Consider the following 21263-nt stretch of genomic DNA (forward strand, 5'->3'; position numbering starts at 1 on the left):
TTTGAATGTTACCTCCAGTCTTGCCCACAAACAACCCTAGTCTTCACCGTGCATAACCCACTCCACGTTCATCAAACCAACAAGACCTCATAAGAACATAAGAACATAAGAACATAAGAACATAAGAAAGTGGGATACTGCAGGAGGCCGACTGGCCCATACAGGGCAGATCCCTTTCACACCATCCCAGCACTTCCATGCGAATCCTCCGCTGGGCTCTCCTCACCCAGCCCTATAATCTACAAGTCCGGCACGCATAAAGGGGTGGACAGCCTGATTGCAGACTCATATCCCCACGGCTCCAGTGGGGAAATGGAAGCAGCCTTCTCTCCAGACGCACCAAGGTGATCACCTCCTTCGCGCCCCGCGCTTCACGGAGGTCTTTGGAGGGAGGTGTGTGTTGAACCCTCCACCCAGCACTACGAACCACGCCATCTATTGTCTTGATCTACCTACCCAGCACCACGAGCAACGCCATCTAGGGACGAGACACGAGTATGACTCGTCTTAGTTAAACACTCCGGGGTTTCCCTTCTCCATATCCTGGTTGTTGCGTCACTTCCTCCCAGTCTTCTTTGTGAGCTCCAATTCGAGGAGAGAGCACTTGGCTCTGGGAAGTGACCACAGGATCATCTATCCTCTAAACCTACGGTGCAGTGACTACCTACCGTCTTCTACAATACTCAGCCTTACTCGTCAGCCATCTCAGCTCCTCACTTAAGTATTTGTATCTTGTATTGCCTCCCCCACGTCCACTTGCTTCAAAATTGTTTATGTTGTATTAATATGTATATACTGTTAATGTTTAGGTTAAGTTTGGTTAAGGGTAATTTATAAGCTGAATATTTTGTTTAGGGATTTATGGTACTTTATTATACACAACGAAAACTCGCATCCTTTGTCTACCCTTTTATAGTCCGATTGTCTTTGTTTTTGTTGTTGTTGTTACCTGTTGGGATCTGGTAGACGTATAACTATATTCTAAATCCCCAACTCGTAACAATTTATAGTAGGAACATCATAGAATCTAGTCTTATTAAACATACCGAAGCAGTCAACATGAATTTGAGTAACGGCATGTACAAGCTGGACAATTTTGTAATTAAGAAGATTTGTGACCAGGTGAAAGCGGGTCACCTGACCATCTGACCTGACCACCAACCGTTGTGTGCTATTTAAAGATTAGTAGGGTCATTACCTAATACCTGACCATTGTGGACCTGGTCTCACCCTCCTCTGTATATATACACCTTGATTTGTATTACTCTCTCTAGTCTGTACTCACCCCTGAAGATGTGAATTTTACAGAAAGCGGCAGGAACTTCGTGTTTCTTCTTTCCCTTGTTTATCAGCATATATATATATATATATATATATATATATATATATATATATATATATATATATATATATATATATATATATATATATATATATACAAGTAAACTGAAGTGCAGCGTGATCCAGGTATATGCTGATAACCACCCATGACCATAAGAATCTCTTAGTATTACCGTTTCACAAAAATTTCTCTCAAATTCCTTTACAACTAAAAACCTGGAACGTCAATGTGGCATTTTAAAAACTCATGCACTGTTAAACAAATGTTAATCAAGAACTCCCCAACAATACAAATGGCTGCATTTATAAAGTCCCTTGCAAGGAATGTAATATGTTTAACTTAGGCCAGACAGGTAAAGATCTTGTAACTAGAATTAAACAACATAAATATAGTGTTAGGTCAGGCTGGGGAATCCAATGCTTTGTTTGTTCATGTGAGGGATAATAAACATTGCATTGACTGGGATAATGCCTCCTCAATATTACCTTGTAATTCAATTGACAGTAGAACATTATAGAATCTAGTCTCATTAAACATACCGAATCCGTTAACATGAATTTGAGTAATGGTATGTACAAATTGGACAATTTTTTATTAAGAGGATTTGTAACCAGGTGAGAAGGTTAGGTGCTTTTGTGAAGATTAGTAGGGTCATTACCTATACTTGACCTCTGTGGACTTGATCTCACCTCCTCTGTATATATATATATATATATATATATATATATATATATATATATATATATATATATATATATATATATATATATATATATAAAACTTGTTCTTAACTTCTACTTAGTTTGTACTCACCCCTGAAGATGTGAATTACACGAAAGCGCGTGAGTCACCATCACTGTCATCCATACTTGTCAGGGCCTCCCTGACAAATCCCTCAAAGTCATCTTCACTGTCTCTACCTCTGTCACTATCATTGGCTTGGGCTGGCTGTGGTGGGTTGCGGGCGAAGAACTCTGTTCTGCTTTGCTGACGGCTAGTGTTTATGTTGTCGTGATAAACCTTGAAGTAGGGCTCCATAGTCTGCAACAGCTGGGTAGTGAAGATTTCATACCTGTTTGCGTCAGGGTCGTCGGAAAGGAGGAGCTTGACTTTCTCAATACACTCGATGGCACCCCTTACATTACTATGGGATAACTGGCGTTCTTCTTGGGATGACGCACCACCTGCCTCTTCACTGACGTCATCATCTTCTACCATCTCGTCGGTAGTCACATCAGGATCCCTTATCACCTCCAGGATGTCGTCGTTGGTAGTCTCAGAGAAGCCTGCAGCTGTAACACTCTGTGCAGCTTCTCTGGCAAGGTCCACTGCTACTGCAACAGTCTGAACCTCACCAGTCACAGATTGACTCTGCCTAACGGCCGGAATGCCTTGCAACACATGTCTCCTTGCGTGACGAACAGTTGCTACAGACAGCTGATCCCATGCCTCCACCAAGAAGTCCACAGCTTTCTTGATGTTGAATATTCTCCAGAATTGTTTGAAAAGTATTTTTTGCTCTGCCAACTGTTGATCCTCGTCGTCTTCGCTCTTGCTATGGGTGTCACTCAGGTTACGCAACTCTTCCCTGGTGTTGGTGTAGTCCTTCAGGAGCTTGGATTTTTGTGTAGAGAATGCAGCTTTTACATTACAGACAAACTCTTGGTCCATGGGCTGTAATATAGACGTAGTGTTGGGAGGAAGGAAGACCACTTTTACGTTGGGGTGACGATCTAACAGTAGAGGGGAGTGTCCTGGTGCGTTGTCCAGCAGCAACAAAATCTTGAATGGCACATTCTGTTGCTCACAGAATTTCTTTACATCGGGAATGAAACAGTCATCAAACCAGGAGAGGGACAGTGTAGAGAACATCCACGCCTTACGTGTGGTCAGCCAGTGGACATTTAACTTGGTCATGTCCATGCTCTTGTTGGCGTGTGGCGTGCGTGCTGTGTGGATCACCGATAACTTGAGCTTACAGGTACCGGAGGCATTGGTGGTAAACAGGACGGTGATGCGCTCCTTCTGCAACTTCCGGCCCCGAATCTTGCTGGCATTCTTCACAACGAAGGTCTTGGAAGGTAGCTTTTTCCATAAAAGACCAGATTCGTCCATGTTAAACACCTGGTCATCGGTGTACTGTCCTTCCTCCATAATCTCACGTAAGAACGGAGGAAATTCCCTAGCCGCAACACGGTCAGCACTAGCTTCTTCACCACCAATGTTGATATTGGTGATCTTGTTCCTCATCTTAAACCTCTGTAACCACCCAGAGGAAGCATTAAAGAGTTTGGGCTCTGTAATTCCCATCTTTCGTGACACTGCAGCATACAGTTCACGTGCATACTCCTTAACAGAGCGCGTGTCCACCGCCATGTTCCGTTGCGCCTGACGCACCAAGTAGCTCACAAGTAATTTTTCCGTCTTGAGAAGCACCTGGTTGTGGAAATACTTGATCATAGAAGCACCTGTAGACTTTGTGATCTTCATGTGCTCCTTTATCTTGGCTGCATCCTTCTTTATCATCCGGATCGTAGATTCGTTCACACCATGCTGGCGCACCAAATCAACCTGTCTTGTTCCTTTCTCTTACTCTTGGATGATCTTGTACTTCACCTCGTAGCTTAAGGAACGTCGTGTCTTCTTGGGCTTAGGGCGGCTGGGTCCAGGCAAGGAAAGGTTTCTCTCTGGGGGCGGTGGTCCGGCGGAAGCCATTTTACAGAACAATGGATGCACGATTACACGGTGTGGCCTGGAGGGATGAAACTGCCGCGGCTAGGTCAAGCGTCGTCTTTCCTCCCTCCCTCCCTCCCTCCCCCGGGTGGACACGTCATATTACTTTAAACCAATTACAGCTAGCAGCGGAGGGAGGTAGGGATGCATGGCCAATCACAGTCCGATACGTCATATGACGTCACTGATAACGCAACAGAGACATGCACTGTGCAACCTTACCGCGCGGCTTGCCCAGGCGGAGGTGGGAGCAGGCGGGAGGGGCGAATCTAAAAATAGCGTCGAGCCAGACACGCACCGCGGAATGTGAGCATCTCCGGTTTCGGCAGGGTACCGCGTAAACGTGGAAACGCGGAATGTGGGACCGCGTAAAGCGAGGGTTGACTGTGTATATATATATATATATATATATATATATATATATATATATATATATATATATATATATATATATATATATATATATATATATATATATATATATATATATATATATATATATATATATATATATATATATATATATATATATATATATATATATATATATATATAACAGGTAAAAAGGGAATTCTATTCTCACTTGACTTGGGGTTTATTATTATTAAATGGTAATTGCAGTGGAAGCGCCCCTTTGAGAAAAAACCCGAATCAGTACAAACACACTTAAATTCACAAACAAAATGAATTCTCCGTGACCCGTGGAAAGATAGCACCTGTGATTGGGGTGAATGAGACGCACTGTAAAATTTAGACACTTCGATTCCCTCCAACACTACAGACACAATCAATACAGTAATGGTACACCAACATATGCACACCTCTTCACCTGGCTGAAAACTCTACTCTGAGGAATAAAAGTTTTACATGATATTGAAATTATTAGAAACTTAGAAAATGCCTCATTAGACAACAATATATTCAAAGTATTAAGAAAAGTTGCTTGTGCACATGAACAGGCCTTAAGGGCTTTCAACAAAATAATAGCAATCACTGAGAAAATGGTTTAGAAAATAAGAAATTATTAACTCCACCATGAATATTCCTTAAGGGCACTCAACAAAATTATGTTGCAACAACAGATGCACACCTCTTAAACTGGCTTAAGACACTACACTGGGGAACAAAGGTTATACATGATATTGAAATTATAAAGAAATATTAAATGCATTAAAGGAAAACTAAATCACAGTATCAATTACAACAGAAATGAGGAACCTCATCTGAAAAACAGTTCCCTCGTTATCTGACATCAATTAGTGGCACAAACATAAAAAACAATACTATCAAAATTATTTAAGAAATATTAACTACACACAGCAAGACAATATCAGTCACTGAAAAAATATTATCATAATATTAAGAAGTTATTGAGTCCACCAATACCCGTGAAAACATGCTCCTTAACCTCACACATAGGTTCCGCATGCACCAGTATTTTCTTAAGGCACAACCAAGCATGCACCCGTATTATTTAAGGCACAAACAAGCCCTTCTCAACCTTGGAAAATGTACCTCTATGTACCCACTAGACTCCTGGTCTCAGTGTGTGACCATTCATTCACTCAGCTATCCTCATTTTACACTCAGTACGTCCATGAAACAGAAGGGAGTGGGCCAATCAGACCTTGTTCAGTTGAGAGGAGCTCTATATAAAGACGCAATTACCAATATAGGAGATATGTACCGAGTCGTTCAAGGTCGTCTGAGTGATGGTGGCGCTGCTCGCACAGTAGTGAGAGTTTTTTAACTGCACCCATGTAATATTAAGTATACGTACTCTGGCGACTTAATTTGGACGTGAATTATGAAATTAAATATCAGTTATTAAATTGAAAATGATTATAGATCGTTACCCATATATATAATCATTAACAGTGGGTTGGGTTGAGAACATATATTTAAAGATACTATACAAGTATTATTAAAAATAAATAAAAATACTTCAAGAAATAACAGCATGAAAAATAAATTTATCTATTGATAATATATGTAATAATGTAGCTCCTTTGCTTTATATAAATATTCACCCACATGAATAACACCCAAATTATTCCCCCGAGTTCTTCAACAAGGACTCTGTTATTGACGATTATTAACGGCTTTCTTGTATCACTGAAGTCGAGCGCAGATCAGCTGATGAATCAAAACAGTTAGCTCGCTTTCATGCCTCATCATATCCTCTCCCACGCCTCACCGACTGGGACTTATTCAACGAAAAAGCTACAGCCGAACATGAGGTCAAGGGCATGACAATCCTGCAGATCATAGACAGTCAGCCTCTCAAACGCAACAGAACTCTCCCACACCCACAACAGACTCCAGAACTCATAGCCCTCACAAACCAGTTCCAACTGCTACAACAGAGAGCCGAGACACATGGCTGGGACATCGTAAGCTACAATACATACAGAAGAATCCGGGAGGAAATAAAAACAAGATCTCTGGAACAAAGCAACCTTAAATGGACCGAAATAGTTGAACAACTCTCACATACATAAAACGAGCCAGGAGAGTTCTGGCGTCGAGTTAAGAGATTGAAAGGTTGCAGCCATAACGAGTCATCATTCATAACTGACCACGCAGGAAGTAAAATATATGACGACCAAGACAAAGAGCCCATATTGAGGGACATATGGAGGAACATCTTCCGAATCACAAATGAAGAGAATAGGGGATTCGATGGTACCCACGAGGAGCTCGTCCTTGATGAACTCCGGGCCAGACACACCGCACTCAGCCTTCCCCTGAAATCATATGGGAGGATCTGAGAGCGGACAGCCCATTGTCCAAACCAATCACCCCGGAAGAACTCAACAGAGCCATCTCCAATACCAAAAATAAAGCCCCTGGTTATTCAGGCATCACCAAGGAGATCCTCAGCCACATAAACAACCCGGCCATGAAGAGACTGAGAACCACAATGAACGCTTGCCTGGCCTCGGGCTACTTCCCAACTAAATTCAAAGAGGCCATTATTACCCTAACACTAAAACAAGGAAAGAACCCCGCCGTCCCACTAAACTACAGACCGATCTCCCTCCTCGAGGTACCTGGAAAAATCCTAGAAAAAATCATCAATAACCGTCTGAGAAATCACCTGGAAACAACAAACAGAGTCAACTGCAGACAATTCGGGTTCAGGAAAGGGAAGTCCACCACAACAGCGATAGCCCTGGCAAGTGAGAACATAGCCAGAGCCGCGGCGAGTGGTAGACAATGTAATCTAACTCTACGGGATGTAGCGAAGGCATTTGACAAAGTCTGGCACGACGGTCTAAAATATAAGATCCTTCAACTCGGACTTCCCACCAACATTGAAAAGTTGCTTTGCAACTTTCTTGACGGCAGAAATGCTAGACTGAGGGTAGGACAACACATAGGAGAGACCTTCCCACTCATGAGTGGAGTCCCTCAGGGGAGCGTCCTCTCCCCCACCCTATATATTATCTACACAAGTGACACCCCGCCTCCCACTAGAATAGGCAACGAAGATATTATGTATGCAGACGACATCACTCAAATAACAACACATCAAGGAAAATCGCGAGCGTTACAGGCCGAAAACACTAGGCGGGAATTAGAAAGGGTAAATAACTACGAAAAACAATGGAAAATCCAAACCAGTCTCCCGAAATTCACAGTGATCCCCTTATACATAAAGAAAACCCATCCATTAGTAACCAATAATGCCCAGATAGAATAAAAAAGTAGAGGCACCCTCCTGGGCCTACATAAATCCACGACAGGTTACTCCCATCATGTCCACAGCAGGAAGGAAAAAGCAAGAAGAGAGCTGAGAAAACTATACCGCTTTAAAGCGTTTCCTGAGAAAATAAAACTCCGCCTGGTGACATCATTTATCACACCGATATTAACTTACCCAGCAATACCTCTTCATGCTAAGAGCACCACTCAAATAATAAAATTACAGGCGGTCCAAAATGAAGCCCTAAGATTCGTCACAGGTGAAAGATACCCCTTCACCAGAACCACAGCCGAGATACGTAGAGACCTGAGAATGAAACCCATCAACCAGCAGCTGCACACCCTGGCCAGCAGAATCTGGCAAAAGATAGAACGATCAGAGCAAGAACTCCTTCAAAGACTCCCACCAGATAACGACAACAACCATACATGGTTCCCAAAAAGTTACAAATCTCAAAAGGTCCATTACCACCCCCGATCTACACGGCCAGGCAATAGACAACCTCCCTAGACCAGCATCCGCCAGTAGGGTCGGCGGAATATGAAATAAGGCCCTCAAAACACCCATATATGGGACAGGGTAGGATGTCCAGTGCCTGTACCGACAGACAATAACTAACCCATGACACACCCCTAACACATTATTAGCTTAGCTAGGCGGTCAGCCCGCCCTCTCTTACCTCCTCCTAAATTTCTTCAATTTCCGAACTATAACTTCCTTCCTCCACCTCTAATCTTCCTTCATTCCTCCTTTCCCTAAAAAAAAAAAAATAAAAAATAAAATAAAAAAACGCTTCGTCCTCTCTTCGTCCTCCGAGCGTGAGGCTCGGAGGAGGAGACACGCTTGGAGGGAGTGACAAATCGTTACCACTTTCGCAGGGGTGAGCACGTAACTCAAGTGTTCTCTTAAAGTGTATTCATAACATTTCCCTGGAGAGAATTCATGATTTATTCTGTCAAAAGTCTAAGTATATATCTGTGTATATATATCTAGGCTGTGGACAGTTGAACTGTATTGACTTCCTCAGCATTCTGATGCAGAAAAATTACTTGGTATTTTCTTACCTCATCACTTGCAGTTTGTTTCGAGACATTGTCCACACTGGTGATTTTAGTGAGTCGGATGCCAACGAGAGCCTTGGTCGTCTTGTCTCTCGCCCCCATTGAGAAACCTGACTCTAAGGCCTCCTTGAGAGCTACGTTCAGGTGTTCACCAAATGCTTCCTTGCACGTCTCTTTGGAGGCTATGCACTGTAAATGAAGAATTGTTATTTCATATAAGATTCAAATATGGGTTATAGGTTATCGAGGCATCAAATTACTTAATATGTATATAGCTAGCTGAGCTTGTCGAGCAGTGACACACACATTGATCAAGCCACGTCACTAATTACATGCCATTTCACCTCACTACTACATAATGTCCAACTTATTTATTTAACATACACATTACACAAAGTAAGAGTGTAACTGTGCACGTTCTTTTATTTATCTTTCTCTCTATATTATACTTTAGGTTTCTCTATATTCTTTTATCATGGCTCAGTTATATTCTATACCGTAGATTAGTCTGGGAAAACCATGTCATTCTTCCTATAACACTTATTATACTTACAACGGTAGCCTGCCACCACCCAGACTTTTATTACAATATAACATATCTCATTGAACTGTTAGGTAGCGTGAGAGCGAGCTTAGGCACGTGAGGTACAGTAATTATTTTCAGAGAGCAATATCAGCAGTAAATAAGCGGTAATGCACCTTTTCACATATCCGTTGAGACATTGTTACATAACTATTTCACAAATTTCATAACTGAATGATAGACAGAACACATATCGAATGGCAATCTAAAATAACTGTTCGTTCATGCTAACGGAAATGATTGTCATACGTTATGAAGTTGACAGACGTGAACAATAAACCAACAGTCTACATATAGTTTGAGAATGTAACAATTGGAGCATGACATACAACCAACAGTTATTTTAGATTGTCATTCGATATGTGTTCTGTCTGTCATTCGGTTATGAAATTTGCCAAATAGTTATGTAACAATGTCTCAACGGATATGTGAAAAGGTGTACTCGCAGTTTATTAATTTAATATTTATTAACATAAGGAGTGATCAAGATGTTAATTAAATACACTCAGACAAGACTGGACCTCGTAGGGTTTACTTTACAATTGACAAAATAGATCTTAACTTACTTGTTACATCATTAAACAACTCTTATTTTATTTCTCTGACAAATAAGATGGTTATTTTACATGCTCAGATAGAACAGGACCCTTATGTCTTACTTTACAAGTAGCAAAATAGATCTTCAATTCTTAGTTACAACATTAAATAATAATTATATTATTTCGTGGTCAATACAGATGGTTATTTGACACACTTGACAATATCCCAAATTAACATATTATTTAGCACATCATGTTATTTCGGAACGAACAACATGGGACTTTTACTAGAACTCACTTGGTAGTACACATGAATGATGTACTCACAACCCACAAACGTTATTACTGATAATATCAATATTTATTGGTTCCCTAATCAACATGGGATAACTATATTTCGGCTAGTTATCCCCAATCATGCACAACAATAATGGGTAGGACTCAGTTGGTAATACAGTACATATGAATGATGTACTCAAAACCGACATAACAAACGTTATTACTGGTAACATCAATGGTTATAATACTCAACATGGGATAGCTATATTTCTGCTAATTATCCCCAATCATGTATAACTATACTGCTTGGTAGAGAAGACTTTCTACATGACAGCAAGCAGTGTGTGGTGATGAATGGCACGAAATCATCATCTGTACTTGTCACAAGCTGGGTACCATAGGGCAGTGTATTGGGCCCGCTGTTGTTTGTTTGTTTCATAAATGACATGCCCGACGTTGTACACTCCTCCATACAAATGTTTTCCGATGACACCAAGTAATTTCGGGAATTAAGAACCATGCGGAATGTAAAGAGCTGCAGAAGGAGCTCTGTGAGCTCCAAGAATGGTCGAAGAAGTGGCTGCTGACAATCAATGTCAGTAAGTGTAAGAGGATGCACCTGGGGCATACCAACGGTAAGAAGGCGTATCATATGTCCCAACGGGATGAAGAAACTGCATTATTTGAGACCGAATGTGAGAAGGACCTAGGTGTGTATGTTGACAATGAGCTGAAGTTCTCGGGCCATTGGGTCTTATAAGAAGGTCGTTCAGATATATAGACGGTCCGTCACTCGTAACGATCTTCAAGAGTGAAGTGTTTCCCCATCTGCAGTACTGTCACCCCGTCTGGTCCCCGAGATATGCTAGGGACTGTCAGTTGGTTGGAAATGTTCAAAGGAGGGCCACCAGACTGGTGCCTGCCCTTCGGCACCTCAACTACCCTGAGACATCGGAGCGGCTGAACTTGCCTAGTTCATACTACAGACGGGCAAGGGGCGACCTAATTGAGGTGTTTAAGCATCTCAAGGGGCACTACTCAGCCGAGTGTCCTTACTTGGAGCTGGCGGACGCTCGCCCCATAAGGGGTCACAGCTCAAGGTTGAAGAAGCCACAAGTCCAGAAAACTGTGAGGGCAAACTTTTTCGAAGTGAGAGTTGTGAACTCTTGGAACAATCCACCAGAAAGTGTTGTGATGGCACCGAGTGTGAGCTCTTTCAAGACCAGTCTTGACCAATACTGGAGCAGGTTCAGGTACATTCAGGAGCCGGTGCATGCCCAGTACTTGCCAACAGTGCATAACAGAGACGTGACCGCACTGTTGGCAAGTACTAGGCAAGTTCAGGCGCTCCAAATCTCTCATGGTAGTTGAGGTGCCGAATTGCAGGCACCAGTCTGGTGGCCCACCTTTGAACTTTTTTCAATCAACTGACAGTCTCTAGTATATCTCGGATACCAGACGGGGTGACAGTACTCCAAATGGGGAAGCAACTTCTCTCTTGAAGATCGTTATGAGGGACGGACCGTCTAGATATCTGAACGACCTTCTTATAAGACCTAAAAATTTATTTGCCTGACTTACCTTCTCCTCGCAATGGCCTGAGAACTTCAGTTCATTGTCAACATACACACCTCAGTCCTTCTCACATTCAGTCTCAAATAGCGCAGTTTCTTCATCTCGTTGTGACATATGATGCGCCTCCTTTCGGCTGGTACGTCCCAGGTGCACCCTGTTACACTTTGTGACATTAAATCTCAGCAGCCATTTGTTCGACCATTTTTGGAGCTCACAGAGATCCTTCTGCAGCTCTTCATGAACACTGATATTCATAAAATTCAACAGAGTTAAACAGATTTAACATAGCGGCGGGAAACAAAGGTTCATATACCTGGAGATGCATTGAGGAAGAATCACGAGCGTGAGAGTTGGTTGGTGATACGGAGAGAAGAGAGCCTTGGCTCTGAGGGTGCAAGATGGGTAGAGTACAAGGTAAAGTTCAGTTGTGAGAAATATAGGAAGAGGTTGACAGTAGGTGGGCTATCCACCTCGTGCATTCGTTTAAATATGGGCATCTGGCAACTCAGCCATGGGCCAGACATGCCAGAAAGGCTAATTAGGCAATGACAGTAATAACATTTGAATCAGCTGTTGTACATTTAGTTATGAAAATCGGTGTTATGGGTCTGGTGAATTTCTTATGTCTATTTTTATAATCTAATCAAAGGTAGAGCTTGCCAATAAAAGGTGAAATGAACGTCAAATACACACGCCAACAACGCTACTTTTACAGGCTCAGCAAAACTACACACAAGGGCCCTATATGAGTACACGTTTAGATCTTGGAGATATAGAGTTTGACAGATTCTTTTCAGGAAAAAAATGGCTTTCTTAAATAGACAACTGATAATAGTCAAACTACAAACATCAGATTCTCTGAGGTTTGAGCATTAAAATAATCGAACTTCAGTAGCAATTGGAAACTCATAGCTATCCCAAAGGACGAAATTAGGAGATGCCATTCTTACTGGCAAACTCACTTATTTGACAAGTTTTACAAACAGTAAAGACAGTTGAAGTTTTTAAAATCATTCACAGGGGATCTTGAATGTTTCATCTGTAATCACACCTATCTAATTTGACTTAACATATACAACTACAGTCGCAATTTTAAATTTTGTGTCATGTCTCGAGATACTAAGGAATAACGGAGTCTCGGGTGCACTCCACGATCGAGAGAAAACGGAGGACTCAGTCGTCCTGAAACGATAAGAAAACGGACACCTCGGCTGGGGAACTCAATCAAAAAGTTACAGCCATGTTTTGTGGGCTATTGAGTGTAATATGAATAGTTTGATTTTACCTTAACTTACACATACGACGGTGGTCATTACACCATTAATATACACCACATGCAATATAATATAATATATAGCTGTACCTATTGAACAAGTAGGATAATTACCTCTAAATCAAAGATGCAAGGCATATCAGAAAATATAATCACCTATTCCCGGGTATCCAACCAGGACCACCAAGAATGGTAGGCAGGGAGCTTATCCTCTTGGAAAATTGAACTATTTATGCCCTACTGAACGTTTACTAGTGGAGTATATTAATGCATTGTTTTGTAATAATATTAAGTCAATGGTGTCTCTGTAAAAGTTCATGAACCTGAAAATATCTTACGAGAGGGTTCCTCTTAAGGAACTGTTCATCGAAGAATCTCAGGGTTTCTTGAAAATCATCAGGTGTTAATATGAAGAACTCGATGTCTGTTAAGTTCCCAGCCATGTTGAACCTGGTAGATAAGAAATTATAGAGAGTAAAGACACGTATAAACAACGCTGTCAATTAAGATCTAAACAGAAATTGAACATGAATATAAATAACTAGAACCAAGTATGCTAAGGAATAAATAAATTATAAAATGCTCAAAGGAGCCCAACTCCCACTGTACTGCACACATCATTGTCATCCTTAATATCTCTTTTTTTCATACTACGCTACATAACATTCAAATCCACCGCGCTGTAGAGTCACAGAAAACGGGAAACGTTGGTAAAGGATAACTCACCTACAGTACGCAGTCAATTAAGATCAAAATAGAGATTGAACATGAAACTAAATCACTAGAACCAAGTGTACTAAGGAATAAAAAAATTATAAAATGCACAAAGGAGCCCAGCTCCCACTACCAGCCAAGTGCAGAGCCGCTACATCAAGGCCTACAGGCCAATTACCGACTCAACAGGACCCTTTTTCTTAGTACTCATACAGTGTTTCTTGAAGTATTCCTGTTGATCATGGTAGCGTAATCTGTCTAAACAGAAAGGCCAAACTACAAATAAATCTAAACAAGATTTTTGGGGGGAGGGTTGGGGGAGGGGGTATGAATGCCAGAGAACATACTGGTCACGAAGTCCTGCAAACATTGAATATGTTTAGTGTGGCAAGTAAAGTAGAGTGGTTGTTGGGACTGAAGCACTTCTTTTTTTTGAAGATTTTCGGTGGTTCGTGTCCAGGATATCTTGTGACGAATTTTGTAAGGATTGAGACGATGATCAAGGAAGGCATTAGGGGCAGTAAACATGACTTTGTAATAGCATGTGTACGGGGGTCAAGTGCACAAAACTCTTCTTTACAGATATAATGGACAGGAACAATTTACCTACCAATGTTAGATACATTACAGTATTAGTATTAAATTGTAACCAACTGAAATTTTCAAAATAAACACAAAGCTGAAAAAATTTAATTGAGAGGAAATTCATCTTGTGTAACATTGACCTACGAATGTTTTATACAAGTGATCATCAGCCTCGAGGAGCCTAAGCGAGATACATTGCTTGTTATATTTAGCCTCAGATTTATACATCTACTTTTGTTGTCTTTGTTATTAATAGAGCATAAATTCACCAGATACATTAATGCATATTTCCTCAGCGTCATTTGTTGTTATATGACTGATTAATATCAGATGTGCAAAAAACGGCGGAAAAAAATATTGAGAACAACATGACATTGCTGTTTGATGAGTTATGACCGGGGATACAGTCAAACGATTATAAACAGCAGTGCGTGCGTGTGTGGATGATATATAATCATACTGTCACATCACTTCTCTATGTCTGTCTTTGATACCCCCAAAATGGTCTACACTACTGAGGGTATACGCAAACACTTGTTATCTTGAAAATAGGTTCTTATTCTCGTACGGGAGACAAATACAGAGGAACAAATAAACAGTGGCTTCCACGCCATAAGGACTAGCTTTCTCAACTCCATGTATCACTCCGCGCTGGCATGCACAGATGCCAGAGTTCACAAGCTGAATACATATGTAAATATGATAATACATATACATAAGATGGTGCATAACACTGGGCTGCATTTGAATAAAAAATTCATGAGGTGCGGGGTTTCTTAGCTGATTCTTTATGTATTTTGCGTGCTTATTCCAAAAATGCCATTCATTTTGCCCAATCAGGTCAGATTTTTATGCTATGGGAATTAGGAAAAAATCGAAATTCTTAAATATGATGTCAAAATTTTTATGCAAAATATATCATAAGAAATGTAACCACAACACATAGGACCAAAATATGTCAACTACATAGATGCCTTTACAGTTAGACATGCATAAATGGCTGTCGCAGAGAATTTCTTTGGTGGTTGGTGTCTGGGGCGTCCCGTTTCAGACACCAACAGTAGTCGGCGAGCATGTTGATATCCCAGCGACCCTGGTACCGCTCCTCCATTACACGGATATCTTGATGGAAGCGTTCTCCTTGTTCCTCACTCACATCACCACAGTTCTCTGGAAAGTAGTCCAAGTGGGAGCTGAGGAAGTGCATCTTGATGGACATGCGTGCACCAAGAACTTTGTAGCTCAGAAGTAGGTCCTCAACAACTCGTTCATACTCTGGACTTCTGTAGTTGCCAAGAAAATTGGAGACAATAGACTTAAAGGCATGCCAGGCTTTCTTCTCATTTACATCCATGCTGCAATCAAACTTGGGATCTTTGAAAAGCTCTCTGATCTGAGGGCCATCAAAAATTCCTGCATTCAGCTTTGCCTCACTGACTTTTGGAAATTTTTCTTTCAGAAAATTGAAAGCCTGGCTTTTTTTGTCCAGTGCCTTTACAAAGTTTTTGAACAGACCGAGCTTGATGTGCAGTGGCAGAAGAAGAATGTTCTGTGGATTCACCAGAGCATGGGCAACAACATTGTGAGAACCTGGAGTAAGTCCACTTCTTGCAGGCCAGTCACGTTGCATGTAGTGCTGCTTGTCTGCTCGACTGTCCCACAGACAGAGGAAACATGCCATGTACCACCAGATGAAAAAGAAATTTAATTGTGAAAAAATATATGTAAAAAAACACGGACATATACTCTTTTCCTTTGCGTCATGGCGGACATTTAAATGGCCGGCGAGCACGTGGGTGTATTTAAATGCATCGTAAGGGCATTAAAACTGACCAAAATCTTTTCTGTGAGGCTTGCCAATGTCTCGGATGATTTTTTTAATGAACGAACATGAGGACCCCATTTTGAGCGAAAAATGCCAATATTTTACCTGAATCTCCGCTTAAAATGCTATAGCACAAAATTCTGACCTGATTGAGCAAAATGGATAACATTTTTGAGATCAGCATGCAAAATACACCCAGAAAAGCTTAATAATACACAAACCTCAAAAACTATGCAGGGCAGTGTAATAAATGGAAACATTACATAGGATTAATACATGTTCTGTAATAGTTTACTATACATTATTAATAGAGTAATATAAGAATACACAGCTTAAAGTACTACTTCGTGTCCATATTATACAACTTCCACATTTGTGAGAATATTACTATGGTATTTATGCACATCAGTTACATATGTTTAAATTATTGTGAAAATTAAGATGTGTGAAAAACACAGCAGTAATGTGTCTATTAAATTAAGAATAAAATGGATTCGTTGGCAGCAGCTGTACGACTGTAGTGAATTCCTCCCCAACAAACGCCGTGTATCGCTGACTAGCCGACCCTCGAATTCCCCAGCCTGCGCCTCGTGGTCAAGGTCGGCAACCAGCGCCGCCTAACATAACTGAGGTCAATTATCAAGCCACGCCTACCTCCTCTATATATGACCTCACCTCGTGGTGACCTCTCTCTTTCTACCTACAGCCACCAGCAAGCAACACCTCCTCCGCTCCTGCCTGGTGGCCCTCGCTCCCGCCGGCGACCATGGCGACCCACAAGCTGGTCCTCCTCTGAGCATCCTCACCAACCAGCTCTTCCTACTCAACGCTTGTAACCATGCTGCCTTCCCAGCACCAAGCTGCATTGTACATCCAATACAAAATGTATACAGAGAGCACGTCCTGAGTGTGAACCAATATCTCAAAGCCCCACACGACAACCGTGATAAGGCAAGTGAATGCCCACAACCTTGAGAAAAGATTGAACACCCACTTGACAACTGTTCTCCTAACCACATAAACCACTTTCATTTATTTTCTGTCTTTTTTTAAGTTATCTTTCGTCTTGACTTCACAAATATCGTTGTTAATGTTGCTTACTTTTTCATTAATAATCGCACGCACACACACAAACACACACCATTTCGCTACTATATGCCAGACGCTCCCACGGCTTGACACAACCACTCTCCCTGCTTACCTACCAGCCCCCCTTCCCACTGACTTAGTAGAAGAATTTGAAGTAGCAAAACGCCTGGACAAACTGAAATTAAAACGCTCTACCACCCCCATTGACTTACCAATGAAACTCTTCAAGGAGTTCTCCCCGGAGCTTGCTAAACCCCTATGCTCCATCATCAATGCTTCTCTCAGCCAAGCCAGATGCCCAGCTGACTGGAAGACCTCTTATGTATCACCAGTGCCCAAGTCAACCAGCCCACAATCCTTAAATCAGCTACGACCTATTGCAATTACCCCAATACCCAGCCTAATCTGTGAAAGTTTTGTGTTCGACTGGGCTAATGCTGATATTGCAGGAGTCGTAGACCCTCAGCAATTTGGCAACATGAAAACTTCCTCCACCACTCACTGTCTTGTCAGCTTTCTCGATTACATATACCGCCATCTCGAGAAACGAAAAACGTCTGTAGCTGTCGCCTTCATTGATTTCACTAAAGCGTTCGACCTAGTCGACCACAATATAATCATCAACAAAGCTATTGACCTCGGGCTTCGGAGAAGTCTTATACCATGGCTTACAGACTTCCTCAGTGACCGACGCCAAGCTGTACGCTTCCGAGGGGCTGTCTCCACCTTTCAGTCACTCACCTGTGGCGTCCCCCAAGGCACCAAGATGGGACCACTCTGCTTCCTTATGCTCATCAATGATGCCCTAAGAGAAACCCCTGCTCGCTGGAAATATGTCGACGACTCCACCATTGGGATCAGCGTCAACAATTCTGCTCCCAACTATACCGCCCTTCAGGATTTATTGAACAGTCTCCAAAACTGGGCCACCAACAACCATGTCACCATCAACCATACCAAGACCATGGTTATGCACATCAACCTCTCCTCCGACATTGTCCCACCTCCTTCCATTACTCTAGGGTCCGAACACACTCCAGGTTGTAGATTCCACGAAGCTCCTCGGCGTCACCATAGACAACAAACTAAATTGGAAACCACACGTCAGTGAAGTTGTCAAATCCTCCAGTTTCCGTCTCCACCTCCTCCGCCGACTCAAGTCCCTCGGAGTTCCTGCACCCGAGCTCCTCAGTGTTTACACAACATTCATACTTCCCAAGCTCACCTATGCCTCCCCCACCTGGTCTTCCTCCCTAAATGCCACACAACGTAAACACCTAGAAAAAGTGCAAAAGAGGGCATGCAAGATTATTCTCTCCCCTTCCTACTCCACATATCAAGAAGCGCTCAACACACTGACCCTTTCGACTCTCACTGACCATCACCACGACCTCATCTGCAAATTTGGTAAGAAGCTTCTACACCATCCCCGACACCGGCTCCTACTACCACCTGAGATCCCTTGTCCGAGAATTGCTGTTCGACACCACAACCGCATCCAGCCCATACGTGCACGAACTGATCGCTATAAGAACAGCCCAGTCCCAACCATTGTAAAAATTATCAATAACTTGTAATAAATCAGTGTATTCACTCCCAGTAAACACTGCTCCTTACACTGTCACTATGTTGAAATGAACTTTAGTTTGAGCTTTTCCACATCTAGTTATTATATGTATTATTTGTGTCACTTATGTTACTTGTATATTATTTGTAATTCGTAACCCACTCCCCAAATATGTAACTGTATATTTTCAGCCTTCTGGCTGCCAAGCTCTTTCAATAAACCGTTAATTATTATTATTATTTATTATTATTACAAACACACACACACACAAATATTGTTAGTATGATAACATTCATCTGTTTGTTTAGTTAAACACAAGAAGAGACTCACTACGGAACTTATTAAAGACTGATTTGGGACTTAATGGAATAATTACAACATTGTCAAACGCTTATGGCGATTTTTAATAACTTGTTTACGAAACCGAGAACATTTTTGTACAAAACAAACAACAAATCACAGGAGAGAATTAGCTTACAGGTATTATTCTTAAAGTTTTTATTAAGTATTTTTTTTTATTGGGCACCCCCCTACATCCTTGTGTAAGGTGAAGCACAGAAGCGTTTACAGCGCCCAACAGGGAAGCATGCTAAGTTCATGCTTGCCTTTATGTCTCATGAGTTAAGGGCGTAGAAGCCTGAAAAGTCAATGGTTTATGTCATCAAGTTATTGTGTAATGACCACGGTCTTACACGTCAGTTAGCGCCAAAATCAAATGATTCATATTACGCTCAATAGCCCACAAAACATGTAACTCGGCTTTCGTTTGAGTCCTCCATCTGAGGAGTCCGTTTTCTCATCACTTCAAGACACCTCAGTCCTCCGTTATCCCATTTTCTCTGACTTACTGAAACCAACCTCTCTATAAAATGAATGTGAGTGTGAGAGAGAACACCTTTGTTTTGAGTCAACTTAGATATGTCTGTTTACAGTTGGAACATTCAAGATCCATTGTGAGTGGGGTAGAATGCTTCAACTGTCCTTATCGTTAGTAGAACGTGTCAAGTAAGTGAGTGTCGAGTTTGCCAGCTAGAGTGGCGTATTTTATGTCGTCCGTGGGGGTATCCATGAGTTTCTGATCGCGCCTGAAGTTATATCATTTTGTCGCCCCGACATCAGAGAATCTGATGTTTATAGTTTAATTAGTGTCAGTTGTCTATTTGAGAAAGTCATTAATCTCCTGAACTATTCTGTCAACTGGTATAATCTCCAAGATCTAGCGCCTCCCCGTGACTAGCTCCTTGTTCGCCTCAGGCCTGAGCTTGCAGAATTAATGTTATCGACGTGTATATTCCACCTTTTCCTGGCAAGCTCAACCTCTGATTAGATTATATGAATAGACATAGGAAATTACCCTGATCAAGAACACCGGAGTTCATAACTAAGTATACAGTGATCCAAAATGATAGAGAAGTTATGTTGTTGGTAAGATCGACCCTTCTGGTATGAATACGGAGGCCCAAGCTGCCCCGCGGGTGCACGTATATACCTCTACACGAGGGAGAATCACGCATTCGTGACTTCCTCAACGTCTCTCCAGGTATGTTAACGTGTGTTCCCGCCGCCTATTAATTCAGTTTAACTTAGTCAATTTTGGTGAATATCAGTGCTCATGTGTTAACATAGTGAATTCTGTGCCAATTAAGTCGAGTAATGTAGAGATTTAGATATTGTCTGAACCGTTGCCAGGCGTATGTTTTGTATAGTTGAAGTTAGACCTTTACGCATTCGTGACTTCCTCAACGTCTCTCCAGTGTGTTGAGCTGAATACTCATCGGCTAACGTGGGGCCTAAGTATTATGGTATCTTGTTTGGGGGATAACTAGCAGAAATATAGTATCCCAGGTTAAGTATTGAACCATTGAATGAGAGTTAAAAGTGCCAAGTCGTTCCTTGTGAATTAACAGGAGGTATTGTATGTTGAGATAATTGTGGAGTTGTTCAGTGTGTTATGTATTCATTGGTAGTGACCATGAAATTATAATCTGAGAGTATAATGATATAACCAAGAAGTGAAGAGTTAATTTGCTACTTGGTAAGGTAAGACCTGAGGGTCCAGTGATATCTGGTGTATACCCAGTACTGAATATCATGTGGCAGAGTGACAATACCACAATTGTCGACTGAAGTAATAAGTATTTGGAGGTATTTAATGAGGTAATAAGTTCTTGAAGTGTTTGATGACTTAAGAAATAAATTGCAGTTCTGCTTTGTCAGAGTGAATCTATGATGCATCTTATCCAATCACTGTGTTAATAAATATTGAATTAGTTATCTACGTCTACGAGTATCACCACTCTATCCTTTCCCACATTGGTTCTCAGAAAATAACTAACTCACGTGCCTAGAAGCTCGCTACCTAACAGTTAACTAAGAGATGTTATATTCT

The 21263-nt window shown here is 41.5% G+C and overlaps 1 protein-coding gene across 1 annotated transcript in view; it reads right to left on the reverse strand.

Moving 5' to 3' along the window:
* Nucleotides 1–21263, reverse strand: part of LOC121871968 — a 51069-nt gene that overhangs the window by 14190 nt on the left and 15616 nt on the right. The window contains exons 2-3 of the mRNA XM_042374589.1: nt 13433–13544; nt 8849–9034 (exon numbers count right to left, since the gene is read on the reverse strand). Of these exons, the coding sequence (XP_042230523.1) occupies nt 8849–9034; nt 13433–13537 (291 nt within the window). The 5' untranslated portion in view covers nt 13538–13544. The remainder of the gene's footprint in view (nt 1–8848; nt 9035–13432; nt 13545–21263) is intronic.

This window comes from Homarus americanus, unplaced genomic scaffold (genome assembly GCF_018991925.1).
Source record: "Homarus americanus isolate GMGI-L3 unplaced genomic scaffold, GMGI_Hamer_2.0 scaffold48998, whole genome shotgun sequence".
In the NCBI taxonomy this organism is placed as follows: Eukaryota; Metazoa; Arthropoda; class Malacostraca; order Decapoda; family Nephropidae; genus Homarus; species Homarus americanus.